Raw genomic sequence first — 12,554 nt, 5'->3', positions numbered from 1 at the left:
AAAAAAGAGGCTTCCTGCCCTCCTCTTCTGCAGCTTCCAGACTGGAGTCTGTGAGCCCACAAAGTAAATCGGCCCAAGGAGAATGAGCTGCTCAGAGAACCAAATGGGAAAGCTAGAACCTGGCCCATCTTGGTGGGTAAGCAGCCAGGACCCCAAACTCAGCCCTGCTGGGCTCTGGCAGAAAGGCTGGGCGTGAATTGAGCCCATGCTGCAGACAGGCACGGTGGAACGAGGCAGGGTTTGGGGGCGGGTGAAGGCAGGCCTCCTCTGACAGTCGGGCTGGGGCACCTGCCACTCATGAGGAGAAGGCAGGAGGAGGGGCAGGACCCAGAGCCAGGGGTTGGGGGACAGGGAGGGCTGAGCCAGGACTCAGGCTACAGGGAGCACACCCTAGAACCTCCCTACCCTGTGGGCATGAGGAGCCAGCACAGGCCTTGCAAGGCAAAGTGGCCATCAGGGGAGGGGACTGAGATGAGGCCAGAGGACCAGGGTGGCCAGGGCTGAGCTGGGCCAGCAGCCAGATTGGGCACCAGGGCTGGCCAGCAGTACTGGTGGTGCAGCTCCGAGGGTGGACACAGGTGTGAGCAGATGTGCTCTTTGCCTTATTGCTACTGGAATAGTGGCACTCAGGAAGTGTCACCGTCAATAGGAAGGCTGTTTAGGGAGGAAAGTCTGTTTTCCATATCTCTCTGTTTCCAAGAAAAGGAAAAGCAAACAAAGCTAAATAATAATAATAATAAAATAATGTGACAGGCACCAAAAACTAGCCGTCTTCTCAGGCTTGCTCCTCACCCACCCCCGGGGGCTCATGCTGTTTAGCAAAAGACCAGGGACAGCAGTAGCCAGGGAACATGTTGAAGGAACGCAGCCATTATGAGGAAATGGGGCACGTGTGGATGTCCCTGGAGGGGTCACTCCCAATACCCCCAGTGGATGCCAAGAGCTGGAGGGGTCACCTGTAGATACCTTTTTTTTCTGTACACACATCTATAACTATGATAAAGTTTGATTTATAAATTAGGCACAGACAGAGATTAGCCATCACGTAAAACAAGGGTCACTTGCACACACACACTGTGATGCCTCCCTAGTCGGCCTGATAAGCCAGACAGCCAGGTGAAAACAGGCAGGTAGTGCATACTGTGTGGATACTCTGGACAGAGAGATGATGCCTGTTGTAGGCAGGATGGAGCATGTAATCTAAAACTTGTGAACTGTTTATTCCTGGAATTTTCCATTTGATAATTGCAGACCCTGGTTGACCACAGGTAACTGGAAGGTGACATCATGGATAAGGGAGGGCACTATTGTACTTGAAATCCCCCCCCTCCCCGAGAGGGCTGTGCAGGACCAAAACTCAGTCTGGACCTGCTGGACAAGAAATACCAATGTACGCTGGGGTTTTTCTCCTCCCAGCCTAGCACAGGCGGTGTGTGCTGTAATCTTACATGCAATTCATGTTTTACACCAACTATTCCCAGCTGCTTTGTTGAGATTCTGATCCCCCCTCTTTGATTTAGTCATTCAGTCTCAGTCCCTCGGTTCTCCAGATCTGAAAAGGCAATCTTTTTAAAGTTAATGAGCTTAAATTTGCTTTTTTAATGTCAGAGACCCATGAGATAATTGGAGACTGGCTGGGACGCAGCAGCTCTAAGCCTCGCAGGCACTGATTCTGAACTAGGCGTTGGCGAGGTCACTGGCCGCAGGCAGGGTCCCTTATCTTTCACACCCCAACCAAAGAATGAAGTTTTCACAACCTGTATGAATCACCCAAGTGAGGAGACATGCGTGGGACATCCCAGAGCCCAGCATCAAGGTTTTTCTTTTTAAAATAAGCCTCAGGTCAGAACAGAGAGGAAGCACGGGGAATCTGACGTCGCCATGGAAACCGGCTGCCCGCCGTGCCTCACCGCCCGGGCTTCTGTTTTGTAGGTGGTTTTCAGCAAGTACTGCAACTCCAGCGACATCATGGACCTGTTCTGCATCGCCACGGGCCTGCCGCGGTGAGTGCTGCCAGTGGGCTTAGACGGGCAGCCCCCGCACGGCCGCTCTTCCAAGTCAGCCAACCACGCCCCACAGAGGACGGGCACACCTCTGCCACCGTCCCAGCAGGTGTTGGCTGCGTCCACGTGGAGAGGAGTGCCACTGGACCAGACGAGGCACCAGTGCCCTCCCCAGGCTGGTTCCCCTTCCGGTTGTTCACCTGCTGTGGGAGAAAGGAGGGCGATGGGGGGGGGGGGTGTTCCCAGCCCCTCACCCTCCCAGGTGGCCTTTCTGTCCCAGGGGTCAACATTCAACACAGTGCTCCTCTTGAGGGGGAAAGAAGGTTCCTGCAAGAGAACAAGACAACCCTCCTCCTTCCTAGTCCCGCCCGCACTCCCCATCCCTGCATGGAATTCAGACTTTCCACAGCAGTCAATTAAAAAAGAACACAGGTCCGTGGTTTTCTGAATTGACCGTTGCAGGAAAGTCGGAATTCAGAACCGGTTCAGAAGGGTAAGCGGCAGCTCCTCTCACTCCTGACAGTCCACACCACGTGGAGGGACTAATAGAGTCCTTGGGATTACCTAGGAGTTATTTTCCCAAATCAAGTTCATACAACAAGCTAGTGAATTTCTAATTATGGGTTGAGCATCTCTAATCCAAAAATCTGAAATCCATAATTCTCCAAAACCTAAACTGCTTTGAGTGCCACCGTGAGGCCGCAGTGACACACAGGGACACTAGAAACACTGCACCGCAGTGTCTTCAGGCTGCCTGTGGGGAAGCACGTGGATTCCTGTTGAGACTTGGGTCCTGTCCCCAGCATAGCGCATTGCGTAGACACAAGCTTCACGAAATCCGACCAAGTCCCAAATCCAAAATGCTCTGGTCTCCCGCGTTTAGTAAGAGATGCTCAGCCTGCACCCCACCTTTCTGATCATAAAGGGCCACCAGGAGTGGTGCTGGCAGAGTAACCCTCAAGTTAGGGTCAGGGTCAAAGAAGGGGCCAGGAGGGCAGTGGAAGTTCTTCACAGACAGGTAAGGAGAGGGAGACCCGATGAGGTCATGGGCCGGAAATTGTGGCAGATGGCCGTTCCTGGCAACAAAAACAGCTCACCGTTGGGGGTATCTTGGGGTGCAGTGTACTAAGCACTGTGCTGAGAAATGTGTGCCCGACATCATTCGTCACAACTCTGGTATTCACCTCTGACACCTTCATTGCCTGGGATTTAAAAATTCACAACTGGAGCAGAGAGCCTCAGTAACTCAGTGGCGGTAACACAGCTCTAAGAGGCCTCCAAAGATGGGAGGCTGGAGGAGACTCCCCGTAGGCATGTCAGGAGGTGGGCGAGCTCTGTGCAGTTCAGATGGACCTGGAGTAGGAGGGTGAGCCCGAGCCCTCCTCTGCGGACCCGCAGGTCCGTGCAGACCACATGTCAGATCTTTGACCCGCGGTTTTCCAGTCCCCGTCTCTGTAAGCCAGACGCGCTCCAGTTCCTGTTCTAAATGATTTAGGACTCTCCCGCCCTCAGGTTGCACTCAGCCACCAGCTTCATCCAGGGTGGGTCAGTGTGTCGAGGACCACCTGCCGCCCCTTGGCCCTCGCCAGCTGCCCTTGGGGCGCCTGCCCCTCCTCTCCTTGTGTCCTGGTTCTTTCTGCACCTGTCCGTGGGGGCAGCGGGCAGGTGCGTGACTCTGGGGGAAAGGCTGACGTGGGTGTCTTTCAGGAACACAACCATCTCCCTCCTGACCACAGACGACGCCATGGTCTCCATCGACCCCACCATGCCGGCAAATTCAGAACGGTAAGGGGCGGCCCGGCTGGTCTGCAGCTCACTCCTGACCCGGCTGCACCACGCGAGCCGCGGTTTTAACTGACTGCCGCGGGGAAGCCTGAACTCCACGCAGGGTGGGGGGGTGTGAGGGAGCAGGACGGGGGCGGGGTGGGGGGATTCTCTTGTTTTCTTGCATGAATCCGTGTTTCCTCCCCGACCGGAGCCTGTGAGGAGGTGTGTGCAGACCGGAAACGGAGGCACAGGGCAGCACTTACGTGGCAGTGCCAGGCCCTGGGGTCCCTGCACTAACCCAGGAAGGGCTCCAGGAGAGTCCCCGAGACCCTGGGCACTGACCTACTCGGGGCAATGCTGGAACGTTCTGGGCACAGAAGGGAGAGGTGGCCGGGGCCTAGAAAGTGAGGAGCAGTCGGCTGCCATGCCTCTGAAAATCTGCAGAACGTAGCCCAAGGAGGACACGGAGCAGGAACCCTCAAGCCAGGGACAGGTGCCTTCACCAGGTAGCCTGGAAGTCCCCAGTCATCTGCACCTCGTTTGCCCCTGAGCAACGTCCACATCCTGCTCTCTCCAGGGGTGGGGTGAGTCGGTGAGTCCTTGGTGCAGGCCGCCCCTCAGGGCTAGCTCTGGGTCCCCTGCTCCTCACTGACCGGCCTCCAAGGACTCATTACAGGTTATGGAGCCTATTGGTCTGGTCATCAGCGTCGAGCCCAGCTGTCCATGGGCAGCTCTGAGCCCACACAGGAAGCACACACCAGGCAGGCCCTTGCACATAATGACAGTGTCAAGATACTCGGGCTCCAGTGACAGGGTGGACTGAGCTCTCCATCCGGGCCCCACTGGCCCCCGCAGGCATGTGGACCTGAGTGTCCGGCACCTGGCAAACCTCCTTCCTCCTGCTTGCGGAAGGCTGTGGTCCTGGTCAGCAAGGTCTCAGTGGACATGGCCAGCACTGTCCCCGTCACCTCAAGGCCTCAGCCAGGCCTCCTCCATCCAGCCCTGCCCATCAGCTCTCCTGTCTGGAGGACAGTCTCTGGTCACTCCTCTTGCTTTGACTCTCAGCTTCAAGACTCCCCAGAGGCACCCACTAATGGACTCCCCAAAGACCCCAGCCAGGGTACACACATCTCTGCTGCAGCCCACCTGCCCAGACCCCCTCCAAGGGGAGGGCTGCCAAGCGACCCATGACCCCGACCCCCTGACCCCCTCAGACCTGAGGTCATCTCGGTGGTGGGGGTCTCGCAGTGCAAGCCGACTGCAAAGCTGCTCTTTTCTCCTGCACTGAGTTCAAGCAGGTGTCTGCAGAGGCAGGTGGACTGCACAGGACATAGGGGCAGCACACCTTGGCCAGCCTGCCACCCTGGCCCTGAGGCCTCCTGAACGAGAAAAGCATCAGACACACCAAAAAAAAGCCCTCCAGAGCCTACACTCTGAACAAGTGCTGGGCCCTGCTCTGCTCAGCTCGGCTCTGCTCATGGGATCTGGATCAACGCCTTTCCAATGCAGATGGAGACAGAGATGCTGCGGTGTGAGGACCCTGCCGTCACCTGGACACAGTCTCCTCCTGGTCTCCGCAGCCTCGGGCTGAGGCACCACCTCTGGCAGGGAGTCTGCTCAGGTGCCTGGTGTCCACACACCTGGATTCTTTGAGCTGCATGTTCAGGGGGGCTTTTCACGAGATCTTCTCCAGATCCCCAGAGCTGCTGACCGACCTCCATCCCCATCAGGGGGTGGTCCCGCTGCACTGTCCCTGCAGCTGAATGCTCCTTGCCCTCTCTGTCTCCGTTCCCACCCCTAGACCGTGGTCTTCTGGTCCTCCCATCAGAGCACGCCCCTCCCCGAGGCCTTCCTCTAGAGTGTGTGGCCAGCTCCCAGCTCAGACCCCGGGTCTCATGGGGGGAGTGTCCTCTGCTCCCCATCCAGGACCCCCACTCCAGTCCTGCTTTCCAGAAAACTCAGCCCTCACCTGCTTGCTCCCAGCACAGAGTTCTTGGAGACCTGTGGAGTGTTGTCCAGACCTTGCATTGGGAACACTGGCCCCAGTCCACCTTCATGTCCTTGTCCCCAGCCCAGCGGGCCCCTCCCCTCTGCATACATCCCTGCACTTCCCCACCCTGTGCTCCCTCTGTGTTCCTCCCCCTCTGCCGGTCCAGAGCCCACCCTTCCTGTGGCTGGGAATCCAGCTGCTGGGATGTTCGCCCAGGGAGCCTGCGGAGCAGCGTGTGCAATCACCCCACAGCCGCAGGCCAGCTGCAGGACCCCAGGGTGATTGGCTCCTGCTCTTGTTTGGGGCTGGCAAGAAAGCAGACTGACTCCCGAGCAACCCTGGGTTCCTAACGACCAACAGAAACATAAAGACACATCCTCACTCTAGTTGGACAACCCCAGAGCTCTCCCCCAGGGCGGGGCCCTGGATGCAGTGCTGTCCAGCTCTCACCCAGGGGTCCGCTTACTCTCGGCCCCCCTCTGCTTCTGTCACTTCTCCCTTGGTGAAGGAGAACAGACGCTGGCATCACGTGCAGAGACATCAGGGCGGGTGAGAGCTTACGGAGAGGGAGGGCAGAGCAGCCCACACAGACAGAACGCAGGCGCTCCTGCGGGCTCTGGGGTCAGCCACCTGTGAGCAACACAGCTCTCTGCCACACACATGCAGGGTGGCCCAGTGGCTGTCCCCCTGCTGGGGTAAATGCCTCTGGGTTCTGGGCTGGCTCCAGGCCTCTTCGTCCAGCTCACACACCACAGAAGCTCAAGGCAAGCTTGTCCTCCAAAGAGGGAGTGGCTTCCCCTGTTGCTGGGGAAGGATGAGGATGAGACTTGACCCAGAACCAGGAGCTCCTCCAGCCCAGAGGTGCTGCAGCTGGCTCAGAGCATCACTTCTGTGAGAGGATCAGGGAACCAGCCATCAAGACAATCCCCAGTGGCAAGAAACGCAGCCCTGGGAACCTGGCCCCAGCGCCTGGGAGGTCCACAGCTGCCTGGAGTCTCATGTCCAGGTCCACAGCCGCCTTCGCCTCTGCAACTGGCCCGTTGTTCTCGTTGCTCAGCTCACCCAAGCTGGTGGGGTGCTTGAGCAGGTCACATGGCCTTGGGCCAGCAGCCCCAGGGCACTGCAGCCACCGAGGGTCTGGACAAGCCTGCCGCACATCAGGGCCACGGGGCATCCTCAGCATCCTGCCCAGAGATGCCCCCTCCTGCTCTGTCCCAGCCCCTGGACTCTTCTCTCCTGGTCCTAGTCACCATCCTGCCACCTCCAGCATTGATTTTAGGGGCCAAGAAGGAGGACAAGGAGGAAAGAAAAGCCTTTGCTCCCTCTCAGGGGAGGGCAGAGGAAGCCCTTCCTGTGTCCACTAGGACCCAGGCTCCCCTGACCACCGTTGCCCATGCTGAGTGCCACTCACAGCAGAGAGCTGCAGGAGCAGAAAACAGGGGGAAGGAGGGGAGGGGAGCAGAGGCCGCCACCCTCTCCTCACGGCCCCTTCACTCCCATCCTCCAGCCCTGGGGCAGCCTCTCTCCTGCCTGGGCAGTGCTGACCCAGGGACTCCACATGGGCCCTGGTCCCAAGGCCGGCCCTGGCCCTGGTCCCACGTGGCTATCAGTGAGGTCCCTGACCTCCCCAGGCTTCAAGCTCTGCCTGCCCCTTGGACCTCTCTTCAAGGGTTCTAGAAACCCTGCTGGTCTGCTCTGGGCCAACAGCATTTATGACACAGTCTCTGCCGAGGAAGGAGCCCCGCCTTTGGAGAGGCCTCCTGAGGCTGGGAGATGTGCAGGTGAGGACTCACCTCTGGAAGGGGGCCCGCTCCTGAGAGGGTAGAGCCCTTGTGCCCTCGCAGAGTGCCAGCACTTCATGCTCCACGGGTGCTGAGACTGAAGGCTCGCCGCGCCACACAGGCACCAGGCCAGGTGCTGCTCACGCTGCAGTTTGGAGCCGTGACCCTCATTTTCTGTGCTGTCGTCTTCCAGAAGTGAGGTCGCTCTATGTGACAGTGACCTTGCTGTCTGTGACAGTGACCTGATGCACCCCTGCAGTCAATGACAACTGCACGAGATGTCGAGTGTCACTGTGACACAGGCCAGACGCGCAGCTCAGGCAATAGGCAGGGAGCCGAGATGGGGGTCCCCGGGAGGGCCTCCTGCTCCTCGGACAGCAGCCGTCTTGCTTTCTGCCCCTCACATGGCACAGAGAGGGACTTCTGTTCCCTCTGTCCACTTAGGAGGACGAAAATTCCATCCATGGGGCCCCTTCCTCATGACTTCACCCAAACCCGATGGCCTCCCAGAGTCCCCACCTCCTGTCACTGTCACCTGGGGGTGAGGACTTCAACATGGCCTGGGGGCTGGGATTGCATGTGTTCAGACTGCGGGACGTGCATGGGTCCTCCACCCCTGGTGGCAGGGTACTCGCAGCTCTGAGCCCTGACTGCGTGGGCCCCACAGAGCAGGAGACGAATGAACAAGCAAGTGAGTGACGTGACAGATGACATCTGCCAGTCCCGGGTCTGACGTTTAATCTAGACCCGTGGTGCCTCGGCTCTCTTACCAGGCGAGGATTGCACAGTCTGATCTGTGCAGCTGGGCTGCTTGTCAAGGTCACGCCGTCACACCCACCCGCTGTTCCCAGGCCCTTTCAGCCTCCTGCCGTCAGGCTTAAATGCTGCTAGACTGCTGGGTAAAAATGGCCTCTCCCGGGGCTGGCTCCTTAGTGTGCTTTTCCAGTCCCTCCCGGCTGGAGTCTGTTCTTTGCCTAGTGTCCACTGGCTTCAGGTCCTTTCCCAGCCCTTGGCTAAACGTCCCTGCAACGGTGACAGTACACTGTCGTCTGTCACACGTACTGCCCATGTCATCTGCCCAGCCTCTCTGGGCCTCGTGATCACTGGGGTGACATCACCATGGAGCTGATACGTTCACTCTTGTCCATGTGGGGTACCGTTGCTCAGAGATCCCGCTGTGCAGACGGGAGGGAGCCTGCCTGCCTCGACCAGGCGCTAGGGGGTTCAGGCGATGGTGTCCCAACTTGGAACTGCATCCCCCATCAGTGGTGGTTGTGACGTCCACGTTTGTTTCAGCGACCAAATGTGAACATTATAAAGAAAGTTCATCACCTGAATATATACTTCAAATGAATTTATCTGTATGAGGTGGTTGGGACCCAGCCAAAGAACCTAATTTTAAAAAACAGCAATGGGTCTGGGATGTAGCTCAGCGGTGGAGCCTGGGCTTAGGGTGCACAAGGCCCTGGGTTCCTTTTTGAGCACACACAAAGCCCTAATCTGCTGATCCCAGTGCTCTTGCGTGCTTATCTCTCATAGCAGATGTGCAGCGCCCTGGACGGCTTCTTAGTGTAACTGTCATCTCTTTTGCAGAACTCCCTACAAAGTGAGACCAGTGGCCGTCAAGCAACTGTCTGGTAAGGCCCTGCTATCATTTTTTAAATCAAAAGAAAAAAGAAAGTTGGAGATAAACTACTTAAGTGTGTGCATGTGCAGTCTGATACTGTCACAGAATCTGAGACCCTCTACTGCTGTGGAGACGGCCCATCCAAGTCCCTGAGGACTGAGGACTCAGCAGGTGCCAGGTGACATTCCCCTGTATCTCCAGGAGCCTGGTGCCTGTCCCCCATTGTCCATGGGCGGCAAAGGCAGGCTTCCGACCCACAGGGCTTCTCAGGGTGCCTCAGCCAGTCAGCCGTGGTATTTCGTCACAACTCCGTTTCCTTTTAGGTTTTTAAATCACTTTTATTTATGTACTAGTGATGCGTACTAAAATGGCCCCATTTAAGTGCATAGTTTGGTGAGTTTTTAAAACTTTGTATGTCCGTGTCTCCCGTCACCAAAATCAGGCTGCAGAAAGTGGACACCACCTGGACAGGTTCTCTGTGCCCTGCCCCGATCATCTCAGTCGCCACCTGACCTGTGTTTGGTCTTGGGAGCTTCAGATAAGAGGCACTGCTGAGAATCTGCCCTCTTTTTGGACTCTGCACGGTTCTGAGACCCTTCCTGGCTACAGTGTGCAAGGACGGTTCTCTTGTTTTGTTGCTGAGTAGTTTCCACGCTGTGGGATGCGCCAGGCGTGTTTTCCCTTGGTGCCCGGATGGACGTTCACACTACTTCCTCCTGGGGGCTTTGGGAACAAGGCCGCCCTGGGCACTGCAGGCAAGCCTTCATGGGGCACTTGGTGAACGCCCACGAGCAGGCTTGCTGGGGTACGTGGAGCAGTGCCCGCTCCGTGAGCACCATCCGCAGGGTCTTTCAAACTGTGGGGCCACTGCACGTCCTCCCAGTGCCGGGTGCCCCCAGGCTGTTTTCTGTTCAACTGCCTCAGAATTTATTGGCATATGAAGGTTGAAATATGACCTTGTCATCCTTCTCCTGACTGTAGGTTTTAGTGAAATCCCCCCTCATCCGGACATCAGTGCAGTCATTAGTCGCCTGACCTGGGGGACATCCTGAGAAATGTGACATTGGGTGATTCTGTTGTACAAACACCAGAGCAAGCTCATTAAGATGCCGCAGGATGCCGGCCGTGGTGGCGCTCACCTGTGATCCCCAGTGGCTCCCGTGGCTAAGGCAGGAGTTCAAAGCCAGCCTCAGCGAAAGCAAGGCCCTAAGCCACTCAGTGAGATCCTGTCTCTAAATAAAATACAGAATAGGGCTGGGATGGGGCTCAGTGGTGGAGTGCCCCTGGGTTCAATCCCCGGTACCAAAAAAAAGTGCCGCAGCATCATCAGACCATGCAAGGCCTTGGGCCACCCTCGTACATGCAGGCCACCTTGACCAAAACACTGCTGTGTGATACAGGAATGTCATTTGTATCTTCTTCCTTTAAGAATTAATCTGTGTTAGGCTGGGGATGTGGCTCAAGCGGTAGTGCACTCGCCTGGCATGCGTGCAGCCCGGGTTCAATCCTTAGCACCACATACAAACAATGATGTTGTGTCCGCCGAAAACTAAAAAAATAAATATTAAAAATTCTCTCTCTCTCACTCTCTCTCTCTCTCTGTCTTTAAAAAAATTAATCTGTGTAACTAGTTATGATTTTATTGGCTTGTGGTTTCCAAGAGCCGGCTTTGGGTTGCATTGGTCTTCTCCATTTCTGTCGTATCGATCCTTCTCTTTGTTATTTACTTCCTTCTACGCTCTCCAGGTATTTTTCCCACTAGCTTCTAAAGGTAGAAGCTCTATTGATTTTAGAACTGTGTGATGAGAATGGCGGAAAGCTGAGGATTTCCCTGTGAGCATGATCTCATAAACGTTCTGGTGTTGCGTTTCATTTTCAGTTTACCTGTGGTTTCTCCTCTGGCCCACTGGTATTTAGAGGTGTGTTGTTTGAACTTGGGGTACTTGAGTACTACCCAGGATCTTCCTATCATGGATGTCCAAGTGAATCCCACTGTGGAAAGTGAACGCACTGCCCTGGTCCCGAGGTCATGCAGCTGTGGCCTGCCCTGCGGCTCCTCCCTGTGCGCTGGAAGGAAGACCCGCTCCACTGCTGGGCAGGACATCCTGTGGGTCTGTGGGCAGGTCGATGGAGGGATCCAGGTCCTCTGGGTCTCTGCTTCCTTGAGGCAGATGGTCCTGCGAGCACCAAGAGCAGAATCTGGGAAGGCCTGACCCGGGCTGTGGAATCCTTTCCCTGTCCCCAGCACCTTCGGTTCTCTGCTCTGGGAGAGGGTGGGTCAGCCTCTGTATTCCAGTGGCCTTGCCCTTTGTCCCCAGTGCTCTCAGGCTGTGTGCTTTGCCACCTGTCCTATGTCTCTGTGTGTAGGTTTGGAGTGACCTCCATGGGCAGCATCTTCCGTTCTGCATCTCAGCCTTGACCTTGACCTTGACACCTCTAGACCCTTCGCACTCAGTGTAACTTCGGGTATTTAAATCTACTGTCTTGCTGCCCGTTTTCTGATTGTCCCATTCATTCTTTTTCACGCTCTCCTCTTCTCCTGCTCCTCTGTGAGAGTGAGCAGGTTGAATTGACGCCCCCGCCCCTGGCCTGGAGCCGTTCCCATGTTCTTCTTCATGTGCAAGGCGATCCGCGGCAGTGAGCACGCCACCAACTCTGCTTTCAGGTGTTTGGGGTCTGCGTCCTTTCTTCATGTGGATGCAGGTTTGTATGTGAGCCGTCCTCCTCCTCCTCCTGCACTCTGGGCTCCGTGGCTCGGCCTCCTGGGGACACACGCCCAGCTCTCGGGGTCGGAGAAGCTTCGGTTTGGAGGTATCCCTGCCACACCAGGTTTTGTACCACAGCTTTGTTCTTTGGCTGGCTTCTCGAAAGAGCGCTGGGGCCAGAGTCCCGACCTCGTGGTGCTTGAGGCTTTCCTTGTCACCGGCGTCTGGGGCTTTATTTGGATGGCTTTCACGTGGCTTTCTCTGTGTTTGCCCCTTGGGGTCACTGAGGAGTCTGGGGTTCATGGTTTTCATCAAGTGCGTGTTCTGCTCCCTTCCTGCCTTCTCTGATGGGACCCCCGTCCCCTGAGCAGGGGGCGGCCAGCCTGGCCCCACCTCAGGATGGCGCACCTTGTTCCAGGCTTTTTTCTGATTATTTTAATTTTCTCAGAATTCTTTTTGTTTTGTCTTCAATCTCACTGAACTCTTCCTCTGGGGCATCTGATCCACTGCTAATCTGGGCTGCTCCTGCCCAGGACTTTGGTTGCTACTCGGTGGATTCTGACTTGAGGTCTTCCCTGTTCCTTGTCACACCCTCGTGTCTCTTAGCTCTTCCACTGGGGTGTGATTCTGTGTTAGTGTCATGGCTGGGCTCGCCCTCTGTCTGCCGGAGGCTACTTCCCT

The 12,554-nt window shown here is 56.5% G+C and overlaps 1 protein-coding gene across 3 annotated transcripts in view; it reads left to right on the top strand.

The window, feature by feature from the left end:
* Pde9a (phosphodiesterase 9A) overlaps nt 1-12,554 on the top strand; it is an 81,266-nt gene that overhangs the window by 22,795 nt on the left and 45,917 nt on the right. For all 3 annotated transcript variants that reach the window (XM_076868362.2, XM_076868361.2, XM_076868360.2), the window contains exons 2-4: nt 1,933-2,003; nt 3,711-3,788; nt 9,135-9,178. In XM_076868362.2, the coding sequence (XP_076724477.2) occupies nt 1,933-2,003; nt 3,711-3,788; nt 9,135-9,178 (193 nt within the window). The remainder of the gene's footprint in view (nt 1-1,932; nt 2,004-3,710; nt 3,789-9,134; nt 9,179-12,554) is intronic.

This window comes from Callospermophilus lateralis, chromosome 10 (genome assembly GCF_048772815.1).
Source record: "Callospermophilus lateralis isolate mCalLat2 chromosome 10, mCalLat2.hap1, whole genome shotgun sequence".
Taxonomy (NCBI): Eukaryota; Metazoa; Chordata; class Mammalia; order Rodentia; family Sciuridae; genus Callospermophilus; species Callospermophilus lateralis.
This window is presented reverse-complemented; position numbering and strand designations above follow the sequence as displayed.